Below are 17,681 nucleotides of genomic sequence, written 5' to 3'. Positions count from 1 at the left end.
TTGGATTGTTAGATTATCAACAAGTCAGTAGATTTAAATTTTGAATTAATCAACTGAACCTTAGATATATGAAAATGTTGATACTTGATTTAAGAATAATTAAATTCGTTTATTATTTCACCAGGATTTAGGACGATTCCAATTTATAAATTAAATCCATCTTGGACAGATATTTCAACAAAATGTTGAAATCATTATCCAACAATCAAATTATCAGAATCAATGTATAAATATAGATACGAGCTGAGAAACATGTGACAGCCAAAATATTGGACTTATCACATTATTCCAATCATGGAGTACATCGAGTAATGTACCTAGGATAGAGTGTTGTATCACGAATATGATCCCGATTACAAATCCAAGTAACAAATCTTTCGAGACCGAGTCCATAACCCCCGTGTGGACACGACCCAAATTTTCTTTGGTCTGCATACCAATAATATGATTCAGGGTTAATACCTGCTTCTTTGAAAGCTTCATTCATCTCTTCTTCTTTCCATATCCTCATTGATCCTCCAACAATTTCACCAACTCCAGGAATCAGCACATCAACCTGAAATGAAGTTAAAAATTTAAGTTGATTCACCGCATAATTAATATTTAGAATAGCAACTTACAGATTCGGTTAAATTTCTATCCTCTGGACACTTGGACATATAAAATGCTTTGATTCCTTTAGGAAAGCGACATAATAGGATTGGCTGCGTGAAAAAGCGAAAAATTAGCAATACAGTGATTTAAGATAGAAGATGATCAAATATAACAATTTATTACCTCATTTATCTGGTCAGTCATCTTTCGCTCAGGTAATTCTGGTATGTCTTCTCCAACTTCATAAAATGAGCCATCTTCTTTAGTTATATTATGTTTTTTCAGATAATCAATAGCGTCAACATAATTCATTCGCTTAAATGGTTTCTTAGGTACTATCAAGTTTGGATTCAATTCTTTGAGAATTTCAGCAGCAACTGGGTTAGCTAAAGTTCTTTCCACCACATCGACTATTAAATCTTCTAAATCATCTAATAGTTCATCAAATGTTATGAAAGGCCTCTCAGCCTCAATGTGTGTGTATTCAGCAAGATGTCGACGTGTACGAGATTGCTCAGCTCGATAAGACTGTGCCATACAATAGACGTCACCAAGAGCAGGAATGACGGTTTCCAAGTAAAGTTGTGATGACTGAGTGAGATAAGCCTGTAGAAAACAAAAATTTTAGACAAAAAATAAAGACAAAATAATTAGTTTCAAATTTTCATTTGTAACAGAAAACAATGACACAAGAAAGAACAGTATATCAATAATGAATCCGGAAGCAAATAAAAAACCAAAGAATTTTCTTATTCTAACTTGTTCTATAATATAAATTGCCACAATTTATTTTGTAATCTCGTTTCATCCAAGTCGGTGAAAATATCGCCGTTGTTATTTAGGCATGTTATACCTTATTCAAAAGCTCATTCTCAGCTTATTAAAACACATTTACTATAACAGCTTTCAGAATTTTCCGCAATTCAGAAAAGTTTTGATTGAATGATCAACCTACAAAGGTTCCGGGTCCATTTGTAATAACAGTGCATTGAAACTTACTTCTTCACCGAAATATGAAAACTTGAATAAAGTTGAACCTCCTTCACAGGCTGTTTGAACTAAAGTCGGTGGAGTAACTTCGAAATATCCTTTTTCGTGGTAATGATCCCTAAATGATCTAGTGATTATGTCTCGGACTTTCATTATTTTTGACAAATTTTCTCCTCTTAACATAAGATGACGCTGGTCCATTTGAATTCCAACTCCAGATTCAGCATTGAAAACATGATCAATACCACCAGGAGGGGCATTATTGATTAAACTCCAATAATCACAAACAAGTTCGTGACCACCAGGTGCAGCTTTTCCATCGGGAACTTCTTTCAGAGTACCATAAACCGTAACAGAAGCTTCAGTTTGAAGCAAAAGAGCATCGTAAGTTTGACAAAGTTTACCGTTGAGTACACATTGTAGGAACCCAGTTCCATCTCTTAAAAGAATGAACATTAAAGATTTCCCTTGCCGTCTTAGACGATGAACCCAACCATTGATTTGCAATCGTTCATTTCTCAAGTTGCAGCATTGAGAAATTTTAACACATTTAACTGGTAGACTAGTATCAAGGGAAATAACGATCTTTTTAGCATCTTCCAAATTTTTCTCTCTTCTAGCTTCTTCTTCAGCTTCTTTAGCTTCTATGTCAACAACTGGTTTCTCTATTTGCTTATATGTATCTCTAACACACGTTTTACGAAGCTTTTTTATCTGGGTCTTTGGAACTTGCATGTATTTCTCATCACCGGCGCCTTCTTTTGCGTCCATAAAAACTTCCATATTTTCATTTTTCAACTCAATTGACTTTTTAACAGCCCGCTGAATGGTTTTAAAGGGGTTTTCAAAACTACCATCGCCAGCATCATCGTCACCACTCTTTTCACTAGTGTAAAGGGATAATTTATCTTAACAGAAGAAAGAAATGTAAGAATCATAATCATCTATGAAATGGAGCAATGAATGAGAAACTTACCGAGCTTGGCGCGAGCAATCTCAGCTTCACTAGGTGCTTCCATTCTTGTTGAAATTGTAACTTAAATTCACTTTGATTAAACCTGAATAATCTTTAAATTAAAACTGAAAGCAAACTTCCAATTTCCAATGCTGACATCGACCAAATATTGCAACTAGATGTAGCCACTGGATATGAACTCAAACATGGTAAAAAGGAGCGAAAATCAAATTTTGGTCAGAAATAAAACATTTTAATTTCATAATCGTTTATCGTTTATCATTATATTCTTATTCAAATTTCTGTTTCCATCCAAAGAGAAAGAATAAAATAAAGACTCTTTGGCTTATTATGAAGGTTCAAAATTAAAAAATTAAAAAATCAGAAACATCACATTTAAATTATGAGAAAATGAACTTTTAATTAATCATGAACGAAAAAATGATAAACTTCTGAAATATTAATACTTTAGGAAAAATATTTTCAACTGACTCGATAATATTGTATAGTCTATTTAGATTTGACGATGTCTTCCAAGATTGATGAACCATCTTGTTTGAAGAGCTCAACGGGGTAGAAAGGGTAAGTTCCAACTTCATCAATTCGCGGAGCATCTTCATTGAAATAACATTTTATAGTTCCCTCTTCTTTAACTTTCTGCTTGAAAACATCGATAGCTTCTTGTCTCCATCCACCATTTGGCTTATAATGGACAAAGTAGCATGCAACAGCCTGAACTTTTTCTTCAGAAATAGATGCAGCCAGCGGCATAATACGAGATGGTTCCACTATCTCAGTGTTTCCAAAATCAAAGTAGAAAACCTTAACTTTGCCACCAGTAATGTGTCTACCAGTGTCTATTATCTTTGCTCGATACCAATAAAAATCCTCACTGTAACGAGCAGCTACGAACATACCAGGAGCCAGTTTTGGAAGACTTCGAATGTCTGAACAAAGCAAACAAACAAATTGAGCAACATATAAATCAAACGTACCTGGATAAAATAAGGATAAAAGACTTACCTTTATCAATCAGTTCTTGTTGAGCTGCTTGAACTTTCAAAACAAACTCAGGAACTCCACTATATGGGTGAACGTAGAATTCAGAAGGCGAATTAATGTAAGCGATATTAACAGGAATACCAGATTTCAAAGGTATTTTAGGGAAGACAGGTCCATAATTGTTTTCATCAATAGCCAAGTCACTCAAAGATATATTATTGAGCTTTCCATGCAATTTAAAACCTGTTGCTTCTTGCTTGGCTAAAATGCAAAAAGAAATAGAAAACATATAATGAAATAAATATGACATAAGATAAAAAATTTCTTACCTTTTTCCAAGTATTCCGCCAATTTTTCATTCTTTTCTGTTAGAGTTGAAAAATCATATAAAAATGAAGTAATGAGCTCATTGAAATGAACCAAATTATCTTGAACAGTTGGTTGATCAGCAAAGAAGTCGTTCAAATTTGTTTGTTTCATTTCATTGAAAACAAGTTGGAAAAACTTTGAAACCATGGCTAGTTGATTAGATGAATTTTGAATTTTAGTATCCAAACACTCCATATTGTTCTTTAACGAGTTTAACAATTTAATCTTCAGAAGGGTTCTGTTCTGAGGTGGCTTAACCATTTTGACGGGTATTTATAAAGGTGAGGTAAGAAAAAGCGGTAACAGTCTAGTTATACGGACACAAAACAATAACAAAGGCGTTAATTGAGGCCCCAGGCCATCCAAGCCCAACCGAACCTAACCAAACCTAACCTAGTCCGACCTAGAGCGCGATAATGAACGATTATTTATTTGAATCTATAGCACTGTTTATTATATGTATCCGTGTAACTAGACTCTCACCGAAAAAGCTAACGGTCAAAGAATAACTAAATCGTAAAATAAGCTATTTTATTATAACGAAACCTAATTTATATCTAAAAGCTAAAACTAATCTAGCGCCATCTCTATTTAACCAATCAACTCTTTCCTTGGATGAACAAATCACACTGGAATAAAATCAACCGAACAAATTACAATCAGCAATTAACCAACCAATATTTGCTGAAATTGGTCAAAATCGACTTAACTGTCAAATTTCATTCCGAATACAGTTGTTTTATCTAAACACTCGAGTGGACAAACCAATAGGCTTATAATTGACAATCAAAACTCAAGTTATTGGAGTAAATTTACCTTAAATATTCCTGATATAGCTAATTATGTTTAACCTAAATCACTACCGATATCTTAGCCTATTAACTACACTAGAAAGTTAAAATATATAGATGATTCATTCTCATTTGGTTAACTTCAAGATAGTTAAATCATTAAACGCTAAATCTTATTCGTAAATAAAATTGGTTTCAATCCGGCTTAATTTAATCTAAATAAAAAATGATAGACTTTATCCACATAGAATTAGTTTTCAATTGTTTCAATTCTTAGAGATGCCTACTTTGAAGCATGTCAATGTTAAGAACAATGTAAACAATCTGAAATATAACTTGAAGGGTCAGTACTCAAATTTGGATATCAACAAGCAGACATTGATAGCAATTAGACAAATATTTACTTTAAAATATTCATTTGATTAAATCCTTTCAATTGAATTTTGAGTGGCGCCAAAAAACATTGGCAATAAAGACTTGTATTATCAAGATTGAACGCTATCATGACGGTAAGTTAGAGTCATTGAAAACTTCATTTCAATTTCATCCAAATTTAAAGTAATTAGATTATTAACAAGTCGGTAGATTTAAATTTTGAATTAACCAACTGTACCTTAGATACATGAAATGTTGATACTTGATTTAAGAATAATTAAATTCGTTTATTATTTCACCAGGATTTAGGACGATTCCAATTTATAAATTAAATCCATCTTGGATAGATATTTCAACAAAATGCTGAAATCATTATCCAACAATCAAATTATCAGAATCAATGTATAAATATAGATACGAGCTGAGAAACATGTGACAACCAAAATATTGGACTAATCACACTATTCCAATCATGGAGTACATCGAGTAATGTACCTAGGATAGAGTGTTGTATCTCGAATATGATCCCGATTACAAATCCAAGTAACAAATCTTTCGAGGCCGAGTCCATAACCCCCATGTGGACACGATCCAAATTTTCTTTGGTCTGCATACCAATAATATGATTCAGGGTTAATACCTGCTTCTTTGAAAGCTTCATTCATCTCTTCTTCTTTCCATATCCTCATTGATCCTAAGATCCATAAGACTGTGCCATACAATAGACGTCACCAAGAGCAGGAATGACGGTTTCCAAGTAAAGTTGTGATGACTGAGTGAGATAAGCCTGTAGAAAACAAAAATTTTATACAAATCAGACACTCATTTCAGACACTCTTTTCACTAGTGTAAAGGGATAATTTATCTTAACAGAAGAAAGAAATGTAAGAATCATAATCATCTATGAAATGGAGCAACGAATGAGAAACTTACCGAGCTTGGCGCGAGCAATCTCAGCTTCACTAGGTGCTTCCATTCTTGTTGAAATTGTAACTTAAATTCACTTTGATTAAACCTGAATAATCTTTAAATTAAAACTGAAAGCAAACTTACAATTTCCAATGCTGACATCGACCAAATATTGCAACTAGATGTAGCCACTGGATATGAACTCAAACATGGTAAAAAGGAGCGAAAATCAAATTTTGGTCACAAATAAAACATTTTAATTTCATAATCGTTTAAATTTAAAAAATGGTCACATTGGTTAATTTAAAATAAAAAGAATCTGTTTTCTCCCAAATTAAGAAAAAGTAGATTCTATGCTTTATTTAGGACGCGTTTTGCATCAATAGCACTTATTTCATTCATGAAAGTTGAGCCATCCTCCAAGAAGATATCAACAGGGCAATAAGGGAAAGTTCCTAACTCACTAATTCTAGGATAACTATCAAGGAAAAAAACTTTCACTGCTTTATCTGCTTGCACCTTTTCCTTGAAAGCTTCGATAGCTTCTTGAGACCATCCACCTTCTGGTTTAAAATGAGTATAGTGACATGCAACAGCCTGAACTTTCTCTTCAGAAATAGATTTAGCCATCGGCATAATACGAGATGGGTCCACTATCTCAATGTTTCCAAAATCAAAGTAGAAAACCTTAACTTTGTCGCCATTAATATCTATTATCTTGGCTCGGTACCAATAAAAATCCTCACTGTAACGAGCGACACAATACATACCAGGAGCCAGTTTGGGTAAACTTGTAATACCTGAAAAAGCATACAAAAAAATTGAATAAGACATATAAATCAAACGTACCTGGATAAAATTTTGCTATCGATTTCGATGAAATAAAAATAAAAGACTCACCTTTATCAATCAGTTCTTGTTGAGCTGCTTGAACTTTCATTATGCCCTCAGCAACTCCGGCGAATGGCTGAACATAGAAATCAGAAGGTGAATTCACTGAAGAAACTATAACTTTTCCCTCAGCTCTTAGCGGTACTTCTGGAAATTGTGGCTCATAATTGTTTTCATCAATAGCCAAGTCACTCAAAGATATATTTTTGAGCTTTCCATCCAATTTAGAAACTGTTGCTTCTTGCTTGGCTAAAATAAAGAAAAGAAATAGAAAACATATAATGAAATAAATATGACATAAGATATAAAATTACTTACCTTTTTCCAAGTATTCCGCCAATTTTTCATCCTTTGATGTAAAAGTGGAGAAATTGTTCAAAAATGATGTAAAAAGCGCATTGAAGTCATCCAATTTTCCTTCAATTATTGGTTGTTCACGAAAGAAATCGTCCAAATTTTTTTGTTTCGCTTCATCAATTGCAGACTGGAAAAACTTTACAGCCGCGAATAGCTGGTTAGATGAATTTTGAATTTTAATATTCAAGCCATCAACAAGGTTTTGTAAAACATTTTGATGTTTAATCTTAAGAAGAGTCCGTTTTTGGGGTGGTTTGACCATTTTGAATATTTTAACTAACTAATAAATCTTTCTTGGCACTAGTGTACAATGAAATAAGTTTATTAATTTTTGCAACTTTTATATTCCTCATTCAGTTGTTTATCTCATGTTTATTGATACATTCAATGTTTAAAATCTAGAAGAATCTCAATATCTAGAGTATCGGATCAACAAAAAGAGCGGATCTAGTAACCATCAATATTTGTTATAAGGAGATTATAACTTGGTTTACTCAAAGTAAATAAACTGCCACTGATAAACCGCAATGTAAGACATGGTTGGTGAATATCTACTGTTTAACCGATCTTTAAATCCTTTGAATGTACAATTGAATGTAAATAATCTCTCAACACCAATTGTCATTTGACGCTTAATCAAGTTTCTGTTTCCATCGGAAAAAGAAAATTCAAATTAAGATTTTTGGCTTAAAATTAACAAACTTTAAGCTTTTTGAGGAGTGTTTCCTATCAATAACACTTACATTCATGGAAGATGAACCATCCTCCAAAAGATATCAACAGGGTAAAAGGGGTAAGTTCATAAATCACCAATTCTTGGACAGTTATCAAATAAAAAGCATTTCAAAGTTTTATCTGGTTCCTCAATCTCAAGATCAATGGTCATTTGACGCTTTCCTCAAATTTCTGTTTCCATCCAAAGAAGAAAGAATAAAATAAAGACTCTTTGGCTTATTATAAAGGTTCAAAATTAAAAAATTAAAAAATCAGAAACATCACATTTAAATTATGAGAAAATGTACTTTTAATTAATCATGAACGAAAAATGATAAACTTCTGTAATATTAATACTTTTGGAAATATTTTCAACTGACTCGATAATATTGTATAGTCTATTTAGATTTGACGATGTCTTCCAAGATTGATGAACCATCTTGTTTGAAGAGCTCAACGGGGTAGAAAGGGTATGTTCCAACTTCATCAATTCGCGGAGCATCTTCATTGAAATAACATTTTATAGTTCCCTCTTCTTTAACTTTCTGCTTGAAAACATCGATAGCTTCTTGTCTCCATCCACCATTTGGCTTATAATGAACAAAATAGCATGCAACAGCCTGAACTTTTTCGTCAGAAATAGATTTAGCCATCGGCATAATACGAGATGGGTCCAATACCTCAATGTTTCCAAAATCAAAGTAGAAAACCTTAACTTTGTCACCTGTAACATCTATTATCTTTGCTCGATACCAATAATGATCTTCACTGTAACGAGCAGCAACAAACATACCAGGAGCCAGTTTTGGAAGACTTCGAATGTCTGAAAAAAGCAAACAAACAAATTGAGCAACATATAAATCAAACGTACCTGGATAAAATAAGGATAAAAGACTTACCTTTATCAATCAGTTCTTGTTGAGCTGCTTGAACTTTCAAAACAAATTCAGGAACTCCACTATATGGGTGAACATAGAAGTCAGAAGGTGAATTAATGTAAGCGATATGAACAGGAATACCAGATTTCAAAGGTATTTGAGGGAAGACAAGTTCATAATTGTTTTCATCAATAGCCAAGTCACTCAAAGATATATTTTTGAGCTTTCCATCCAATTTAGAAACTGTTGCTTCTTGCTTGGCTAAAATAAAGAAAAGAAATAGAAAAAAAAATAATGAAATAAATATTGAATAAAATCCAAAAAGGGAATGACATAAGATATAAAATTACTTACCTTTTTCCAAGTATTCCGCCAATTTCTCATTCTTTGCTGTTAGAGTGGAAAAATCATTCAAAAATGATGTAATAAGCTCATTGAAATGAACCAAATTATCCTGAACTGTTGGTTGATCAGCAAAGAAGTCGTTCAAATTTGTTTGTTTCATTTCATTAACAACAAGCTGGAAAAACTTTGAAACCATGGCTAGTTGATTAGATGAATTTTGAATTTTAGTATCCAAACACTCCATATTGTTTTTTAACGAGTTAAACAATTTAATCTTCAGAAGGGTTCTGCTCTGAGGTGGCTTAACCATTTTAACGCTTATTTATTAAGGTGAGGTAAAAAAAGCTAACGGTCAAAGAATAGCGAAAGGGTAAAATAAGCTATTTTATTATAACGACACCTAATTTATATAAAACTATAGCGCCATCTCTATTTAACCAATCAACTCTTTCCTTGGATGAACAAATCACATTGGAATAAAATCAACCAAACAAATTACAATCAGCAATTAACCAACCAATATTTGCTGAAATTAGTCTAAATCAATCAATACACTTAACTGTCAAATTTCCGAATACAATTGTCTTACCAAAATACTCGAGTGGACAAACCAATGGGCTTATAATTGACAATCAAAACTCAAGTTATTGGAGCAAATTTACCTTAAATATTCCTGATATAGCTAATTATGTTTAACCTAAATCATAACCGATATCTTAGCCTATTAACTACACTTGAAAGTTACAATATATAGATGTTTGATTCTCATTTGGTTAACTTCAAGATAGATAAATTGTTAAACGCTAAATCTTATTCGTAAATAAAATTGGTTAGAATTAGTAAACGAGTAAAAAAAGCTTCGAATTATCAAGAAAATTTTTCTCAACATTAGGCCCAATTAAGATGAATGGTAATGCAATCGAAGCGTTTTCTGGTCAATCAAGTTTACCAATTTTCCGTTATATACAATTAGATTTATAAAAGGAAGTTAAGTTTACTATCCTTTTGGCGATAATTTGATGAATTGCTTGATAACAATTGAATGTACTTCAGTAATTGAGAAATGGTGCGAGCCATTTATTTAACCAAGAAAATTTGATGAAATACAAATTTTAAAGATAATGATGTAAGTAAATTTAGCAACAATCACTTGATTAGCTAATTATTAAATTCAAGGTTCATTTAATAATAATTATTATACATTTGCGTGGAATCAGGAATTAGTAGTAATTTAATCATCACATTATATTTTCTGTCAATAGGTATTAAGTTCAAAATTAAAATGGTCATCATGAAAGCTATTTTTGTACAAACCATCATTACGATAACAACTGTCCATCACAGTAGCTAACTTTACTAAACCAGTTTTCATTCAACTTGCAAACCTTGATTCATCTTGATATTAAATCGTCATGAGTGTTGCCTTCTTTGTTATTATATTGCTTCAACTAATCACTGGTTAGTTAGCTATTAAGCAATTAGTTTTTGTGCTTCACCAAAAATTCACGTAGCAAGGTTGAACGGTAAGCACATTATCTGTGTGGACATCTGAGAATCATATTAATTGCTTCATTTTGTTAACAGATGATGTTAGATAAAGTTACATTTTCTTATTATCCTTGAACACCATTCGAAGTTTAGGTTTTTCCAGACTCATATTCAGGATTATTTCATTATGAAGGGCAAAGTTTGTTTTGATGAACCAGAGCAATCAAAATATTTACCAACACGATACTGTCATTGGTAAATAAAACTTGTATGTTTCCATTGAAAGACTTCTGATTATCTCTCCAAATTGTAAGTCAGTTGTTGAGTACTTGAAGTTGTATAATGAAGATTGGTAAACAGTGTTGATTATGCAAGGAAAAAATTAAAATTGAACAAAACACTTGACGAGTGTTCAGTTTAACCGGTTGTTCAGTTCTTTTTCAGTTCAATGATATAATAAAAGTTGTAGAAGAAGAATCAAGTATTGCTTCTTTATTGTCTAAAAATATCATTAATGAGTTTCCAATCGTCTGTTTATAATAGTTATAATAATTTCAACCTATCACATATGCTTTTTATAGCAAAAAAAGACAAAATAATTTCTCATTTATGCCAAACGATCTTTCAGCATTTTAGTAATTTATAATAGTTTGTAAGTAATCGTCGTCACATAGTTAAAACCAACGTTTACGTGTCAAAAGAGACATAAGTGTCAAACTTCGAGAAGTATAAGGTGGATAACGATGACTAAGGAAAAAGAAAAGGAAAAAGATTTCATTACTAATTAATTTATTATTTTAAAAAAGCATATGTGAAGCATACCTTCCAAGAGCCTCTAAAACAGAGTTAAAACCACGATGCAATACTGATTTATAGTGGGTAAAGGTTTCAAATGAAAATTTTCCTCGATATCTGCCGATTCCACTGTTTCCGACTCCACCGAACGGTAATGAATCAACTAATGAAAGAAGAAGTAAAATGTCAGTTGATTTTTAAATATTTTCAAATGTTGCATTGAGCTAACCTGAAAGATGGATGAGACAATCATTTACACAGATGGATCCACTAGACGTTTTTTGGCTTATTTTATCAATTACTGACTGATTTTTCGAAAAAATATACAGAGATAAAGGGTTTTCGCTGTTATTGATAAATTCAACAGCATTGTCAACACCATCCACGATAACAATAGGCAGAATGGGTCCGAATATCTGAATGTTAAAAAGATTGGATAAGTAAAAGGTTGAGTTAAAAAATTGTTTTCTAACAAATGTAAATAAATTTTTCTTTGGTTAAGATCATTACCTCGTCTTGCATTACTGAATCATTAGGAGAAACATTGGCCATAACGGTTGGTTCAATATATAACTCTTTTTCATCATAATTACCACCAAATACGACTTTACTTCTGTTATCCTCAATTAACTTAACAAGTCGACTGTGGTGAACAAAAAATGATAGAAACAGAAATTACATAATTGTTGCATTATGATTAGATGTTGTTAAAATGTTAACACACTTGAAATGGTTAATGTTGATGATTCGACCATAGTCCTTGTGAGTTTTGGGGTCATCACTGTAAAACTCCTTTATTGCAAGTGGAAGTTGTTTTATAAGGCTGTTTTGAACTTTTCTTGAGCAAAGAACGTAATCAGGAGCAACGCAAGTTTGACCATTGTTCACATATTTACCCCACACCAAACGTTTAACTGCTGCTGGGCTATCATCAGCTGAGTCATCAAAATATAAAGGACTAGATGACATGAAGAGAGTGTAAATAAAGTTATCCAGGTTATATAAAGACATCAACTGTTTACCTTTTCCCTCCCAATTCAAGAGTGACTGGTGTTAAATTTTTGGCTGCTTCCAAATAAATTAGTTTACCAACCCGACTACTACCAGTGTAAAAAATATAATCAAACTTTTCCTTAACTAAATTCTTGGTTTCTTCAGGTCCACCGATGAAGACTTGATAACAATCCTGAAAATATTAAAGATAAAATTATTGAAAATTATCAATTAGCAAAGTAAATTATAAATATTCCCAATGCATTTACCTGGTCCAGATAACGCGGAATGAGTGAAGCCAATGTTTTTGATGTAGCTGAAGCCAGTTCAGAAGGTTTGACAATAATTGTGTTACCAGAAGCAATAGCTCCTATCATTGGACACAATGTAAGCATAAGAGGATAATTCCAAGCTCCTATGATTAAAGTTACACCGTAGGGTTCCGGATATAAATAAGCTGAATCAAATAAAGTCATAAGACTTTTAGAGACTTTTTGTGGTTTAGCCCAACTTTCCAAATTATTAAGGATACCATGAATCTCATTGCGAACAAACTCGATTTCAGTTAAAATGGCTTCAAAGTATGGTTTCCTTAAATCTTGTTTGATGGCTTCAGCAAGAACGGCTTCATTTGTCACAAGCATTGTATCCAATTTTTGCAGTTGTTCCCGTCTGAATGAAACATCCTTGGTGATATTAGATGCGAATGCTCGACGAGCGTTTGCAACCAACTAAACCAAAAATGAAGTTAAGATTAGTATTAATATGGTCAATTCTCAACACAATAGAGATTTATCTAAATTCAAAACTAATATTCACTTGGCTTGGTGTTGGGTTATTAGATCCATTTTCATCGTTTCCAGGCATTTTCAATTGTTTTTGCGGGTCACTATACTTGTTGATTGATCTGATGGATGTGCAGCAGAAGCTGATTCTCGTCTTGAACAGGTTAGTCGGCGTTGGCTTGAAAGTGCAAAAAAAACAATGATTACAATATGAAAAATTAAACAAAATAAAAAAGATTGGGGAAAGGAAGCGTTAGTTGTGACCGTACAAGTATTCGGCCTTTTCTATTTATCCATTGATATTTCTTTCGATGAGAAATTCAATGTTGATCTAAGTTTCGTTATCTATTAAACTGTTCAGTTTTGATTTCTGAACTCTTCTGGAATCAAACTTGTGAAGTCTTCTGAAGTAAAACTGGTTGAAATTGCTGAAGAGGGAGCTTGAGAGTTTAACTGGATAATAGAGGAAGAGTGTGAGAGTGAGAGAGAGGAGGGAATACATGGCGAGTGAAGAGTCTGTCAGATTAAATAAATGAAACTATTTTTGATACACACAAATTTGAATCCAGGAATAGGAAAAATCAATGCAATGCTCACCACTCGGAGAACCAACATCAGATATCTTCTGTTTCCGTTATTGATGTTTGAACCAATTTTGAGTTGAAATAGGTTTTAATAAAACATTTAACCAGGCTTGATCACTTCAACAGAACTGGTTAGGAAGTAGTAGAAACAGAGCCATCAAGTGTTTCCATGTAATTTAATGATTATCTAGTTTGATTTGAGGACAGATAAACAACAGATGATTAGAGACAAAAAAGCTTTCGGGGAAGTTGATAATAAAAGGTTCACAAAACACAGTAAAAATAAATGATCAAATTGATAGGTTATGGTTCAATAATAATTAAACTTACGAGCTCATTAATCATTAAACTCAAATTATAGACAATGAAAAAAGTGAATAAAACATAACCAATCACATATAGAGTAAGGAGAGTTTGTCTTTATTGGCATGCAAATCATATGATTGCAAACCCATTAACAGCAAATGTATGGAGACATAAATCAACCGTAAGAAGAGGGTCATTTAATTGAAAATAAATTGAAGTAAATATCAAACTGCTGTCGAGTAGATGTTATCGAAATTGTTCAATTTCCACTAAAAGGCAAGGTAAAACCATTCGTCGACCCTTGTGCTCACGAACAATACAATGTACGATTGTATCTTCAATTTTTGAACGCAATTTTAGTCTACTATCTTAAGCCCTCGTCTACTCAGGTATTTCAACCAGAATGTTTCACCGTTAAATGAATCAGCTTGAATGATTTTGACGACTACTTTAGTATTAAGAGATCAAGTTTAGTAGTTGACCAATGAGTCTCCTTTGAGCATTATCATATTGGTCCAAGTGGAAGGGTGTAACAGACGATTTTAAGATTGTTTTCATTAATAAAGTATTGCCTCTGTTAGATAGAAATTAACTAAAATCTAATGTTTTTCGTTGCAATCATGATGAAATTTTTTTAAATTCATAATGAAAATAATTCATCATAATTATGGAGACCAAATTGAAAAGAGCCATGTTTGAACGAACAGAAACTGTGTTAAAATGAAAAAAAATCATAGCTTGAATGATGATTGATCAGAACTTAATGATCAATTTGTAACTGGTTTTTTATGTTATTGAAAGATTTTGTTTATTGATTTCACTCATTTTCAATTTATATCTATTTTAAATGAGTATTGATTGCAAAATTATGAAAATGAAATCGACAAAAATAAGTTTTAATTTACTCACTGAAAATTTAGCGATCAGTCATGATCACACTTTCCTCCGGTGGAAATAAACTAAATGACGAGAGTAATGATGAACAGAGTGTTTAAATAATAGTAGAAATGGTGAAAACAACATCGATTAAAATAATAAACAGAAAAAAATAATTTATAAACAATTTATAAATAATCAAAATGACTAAAAATAATTCTAATGCTTCTACTAATCTTATCTTCCAATAATGACAGATGGCAGCATGTTATCAAGCTAACTATGTATCGATATTAAGTATCAAGTAACCTACAGATACAATACGGATTCGAATCAAAATGGGTTAGCTGTAAATATCGATAAATTACAGTTTCACTCCCTGGTTCTAAACGAAGAAGCTAAGCTACCTTTTTATTCTTACTCCTTTCTTTTACCTACATGCCACCTTTTTAATCTCTTACATATTTATTGGTACTCTTTCTTTTTCTGTGTCTTTTGCGTGGCTTTTCCTGGCTCTCTTTACATCTCTCTCCCTGTTGAATTTGTTTTTTTGATACACTTGTGAAGTGCAACAAAGCCATGGACTTTTAGTTTTCACCTCCAACCACCTCCTATGTCTTACCCAGTGTATTTAGCCTCATCCTGTCTCTCTCTTTCTCTCTCCTTGTTTCTCTTTATCCCTGTGTCACTATCAACTTCAGTTGACATAACGGATGATTTTGCTGACGATATACGCCCAATTGCTGAAGCTGAAAGGCTTAAGCGTTTATATCCTGAAAATGAGCGCCTTATTAATAGTATACCAAGCAGATTCTATGAGGTTATTTATCCAGTTCAACTTAGGAAACATGAAAAAATGGGTATTTCCACCAGGGATACATCATCCAATAAAACTGGTAAACATATTCATCAAACCTCCTTGCTCATAAAAGCCTTTAAATACAAGTTCCGCCTTGAATTGGAGCTCAATAACCACCTTTTAGCCCCTGGATTAATGCAAAAGCATTTCCTACCTGAAGGAGCACGACAAGTTTCAACCCAGGAGATTGAACATTGTTATTACCATGGAACCATTCGTGATTATCCTGGAGCTCTTGCCGCCTTTCGTACATGTAATGGTCTTAGCGGGGTTATTCATTATGGAAATGAAACTTTTGTTGTCCATCCATTTTACGGTGGAGACCTTTCCAGGAAACATCCCCATGTAATTTATCGGTATTTTTCAGAGACAAGACACAAGCATGCTTGTGGTAACACAAACATGCACGAATGGGGTTTCAAACAATATCGTAAAGGTAAAGGAAGACGCGATGTTAGAGTGGTTGAGAAGTACATCGAACTGTCCCTTATCTTGGACAAAGCCATGGTGAGTTATATTCATCAACCCTCCAAACATCAAAACCTATGAAGTCCAGTCTATTCACCTCCAATTCATTTACCATCAACATTTGAAAATAGTGTAACCTTTTGAAAGCTGGTTTCAAGACCAAAAAACACTGGAAAAAATGAAAGTTAAAAAGTGTGATTAATAGAAAAGAAAACTGAAAATTCTGTTTGCTCCATCCTCAGTATTCAGTGTTTATCATAGTAAAGTATTTCCATTCCCTTGCAATAGAATTTCCATATTTTCTTTCAATAATTTTTCCTTCAATTTCGATAACCTTACTTTTACTATCTTCCTCTCTTTCTTTACTCACTTTCTCGCTAACATCATCTTCATCATCATCCTTTCTTGAGGTTAAGATTGTTGCAATTCAAATTCAACTTGAAAGTAGCAAAAAAAAGACTTTCAAAAAACAAGTAAGATGATGAAAAGAGTGAATGAGAAAGAGACAGAATTTTATGAAACTGTAAAATCAATACTCGATTGAATATGTATTTAAGTTTGAATTTTTTTTGCCTTTCATCTGCTTTTTTGTGTTCAAAGGAAAACATATTTTTTTGAAATTGACAGAGAGAAAAAAAAGTTCAAGTTCCCCTGAAAATAGCTATTTTCACCTTCCACTTATTAAAGAAGAGTTGAGTTTATTTGGTAAATTGTTTCAACTTGATTCAACTTGAATGATTTGTCATATAAAAAAAGGATAAACCTTTTGTTGTTGTTTTTTTGCTAACAAAAAAAAACAGCAAAAAATGTATTTTAAATTCTGTTCAAATTGCGAGTTCACAGTTTAATGTAATTAATCATATTCATCATTTTTGTTGAACACTTTCAAAAGCTTTAACCCCTTGAATGTTGAATAAAATTTCATGCAATCTAACCTTTTAATTGGATGGTTAACAAAATTATCATTCATCTAATTTTTCATTCCCTTTACAATCAAATTATCCTGAAAAGCTGTCAGAGTCAACACTTACGATAACCAATTAGTTTACCAGTTTATCAAATCTCAAATGTCCACCGGGAGTTGATTTCGTTTCAACCAGATAATCCAATTGTTATAATATTTGAAACTGATAAACACTTTCAACCTTTTTCATCTTCTTGTCATCAGCCAAGAAAATAATTTGGTTTTTTTTTGATTCTTCAATTTTCATCTCCAAAAATCTGATGCATCATTTAAATTTAACTTGTGATTCCACTTGAAATTTGACAGTTTTTCTTTCAATTTTTTCTTCTTCTCTTATGTTGACATTTTCTTGGTTCCCTTCGTGAATGGCAAATACTATTAACTCAACTGTTC

General features: G+C 32.4%; 6 protein-coding genes across 13 annotated transcripts in view; 1 reads left to right on the top strand and 5 right to left on the bottom strand.

Moving 5' to 3' along the window:
- Positions 1-88: 88 nt before the first annotated feature.
- AsnRS (asparagine--tRNA ligase) lies at positions 89-2,693 on the bottom strand. The gene is made up of 5 exons (XM_015936414.3): positions 2,561-2,693; positions 1,594-2,492; positions 778-1,200; positions 621-704; positions 89-556 (listed from the first exon to the last, which is right to left on the bottom strand). The coding sequence occupies exons 1-5, from the start codon at positions 2,601-2,603 to the stop codon at positions 293-295; spliced, it is 1,713 nt and encodes a 570-aa protein (XP_015791900.1). The 5' UTR covers positions 2,604-2,693; the 3' UTR covers positions 89-292.
- A 241-nt stretch (positions 2,694-2,934) lies between these two features.
- LOC107368571 (uncharacterized) lies at positions 2,935-4,206 on the bottom strand. Its single transcript, XM_089268596.1, has 3 exons — positions 3,871-4,206; positions 3,563-3,802; positions 2,935-3,486 (listed from the first exon to the last, which is right to left on the bottom strand). Exons 1-3 carry the CDS (start codon positions 4,169-4,171, stop codon positions 3,050-3,052), a joined length of 978 nt encoding a protein of 325 aa, XP_089124722.1. The 5' UTR covers positions 4,172-4,206; the 3' UTR covers positions 2,935-3,049.
- A 2,013-nt stretch (positions 4,207-6,219) lies between these two features.
- Positions 6,220-7,642, bottom strand: LOC112539543 (tudor domain-containing protein 1). Its single transcript, XM_025162183.2, has 3 exons — positions 7,195-7,642; positions 6,886-7,125; positions 6,220-6,785 (listed from the first exon to the last, which is right to left on the bottom strand). The coding sequence occupies exons 1-3, from the start codon at positions 7,493-7,495 to the stop codon at positions 6,337-6,339; spliced, it is 990 nt and encodes a 329-aa protein (XP_025017951.2). The 5' UTR covers positions 7,496-7,642; the 3' UTR covers positions 6,220-6,336.
- Positions 7,643-8,233: 591 nt separating this feature from the next.
- LOC107368572 (uncharacterized) lies at positions 8,234-9,538 on the bottom strand. The gene is made up of 3 exons (XM_015936417.3): positions 9,180-9,538; positions 8,847-9,086; positions 8,234-8,770 (listed from the first exon to the last, which is right to left on the bottom strand). Exons 1-3 carry the CDS (start codon positions 9,478-9,480, stop codon positions 8,346-8,348), a joined length of 966 nt encoding a protein of 321 aa, XP_015791903.2. The 5' UTR covers positions 9,481-9,538; the 3' UTR covers positions 8,234-8,345.
- A 1,595-nt stretch (positions 9,539-11,133) lies between these two features.
- LOC107368618 (aldehyde dehydrogenase family 3 member B1) lies at positions 11,134-13,949 on the bottom strand. The gene is made up of 9 exons (XM_015936483.3): positions 13,829-13,949; positions 13,266-13,409; positions 12,716-13,177; positions 12,476-12,639; positions 12,178-12,411; positions 11,964-12,096; positions 11,683-11,869; positions 11,481-11,616; positions 11,134-11,405 (listed from the first exon to the last, which is right to left on the bottom strand). Exons 1-9 carry the CDS (start codon positions 13,844-13,846, stop codon positions 11,333-11,335), a joined length of 1,551 nt encoding a protein of 516 aa, XP_015791969.2. The 5' UTR covers positions 13,847-13,949; the 3' UTR covers positions 11,134-11,332.
- Positions 13,950-15,325: 1,376 nt separating this feature from the next.
- mmd (disintegrin and metalloproteinase domain-containing protein mind-meld) overlaps positions 15,326-17,681 on the top strand; it is a 38,808-nt gene continuing 36,452 nt past the window's right edge. For all 8 annotated transcript variants that reach the window (XM_089268564.1, XM_089268563.1, XM_089268562.1 and 5 more), the window contains exon 1: positions 15,326-16,363. In XM_089268564.1, the coding sequence (XP_089124690.1) occupies positions 15,611-16,363 (753 nt within the window). In that variant the 5' untranslated portion in view covers positions 15,326-15,610. The remainder of the gene's footprint in view (positions 16,364-17,681) is intronic.

Source organism: Tetranychus urticae, chromosome 1 (assembly GCF_039701765.1).
Source record: "Tetranychus urticae isolate SD_2017Ah chromosome 1, NJAU_TeUrti_SD_1.0, whole genome shotgun sequence".
Taxonomy (NCBI): Eukaryota; Metazoa; Arthropoda; class Arachnida; order Trombidiformes; family Tetranychidae; genus Tetranychus; species Tetranychus urticae.
Note: the sequence above shows the minus strand (reverse complement) of the source record. Positions and strands in the feature narration are given on the sequence as shown.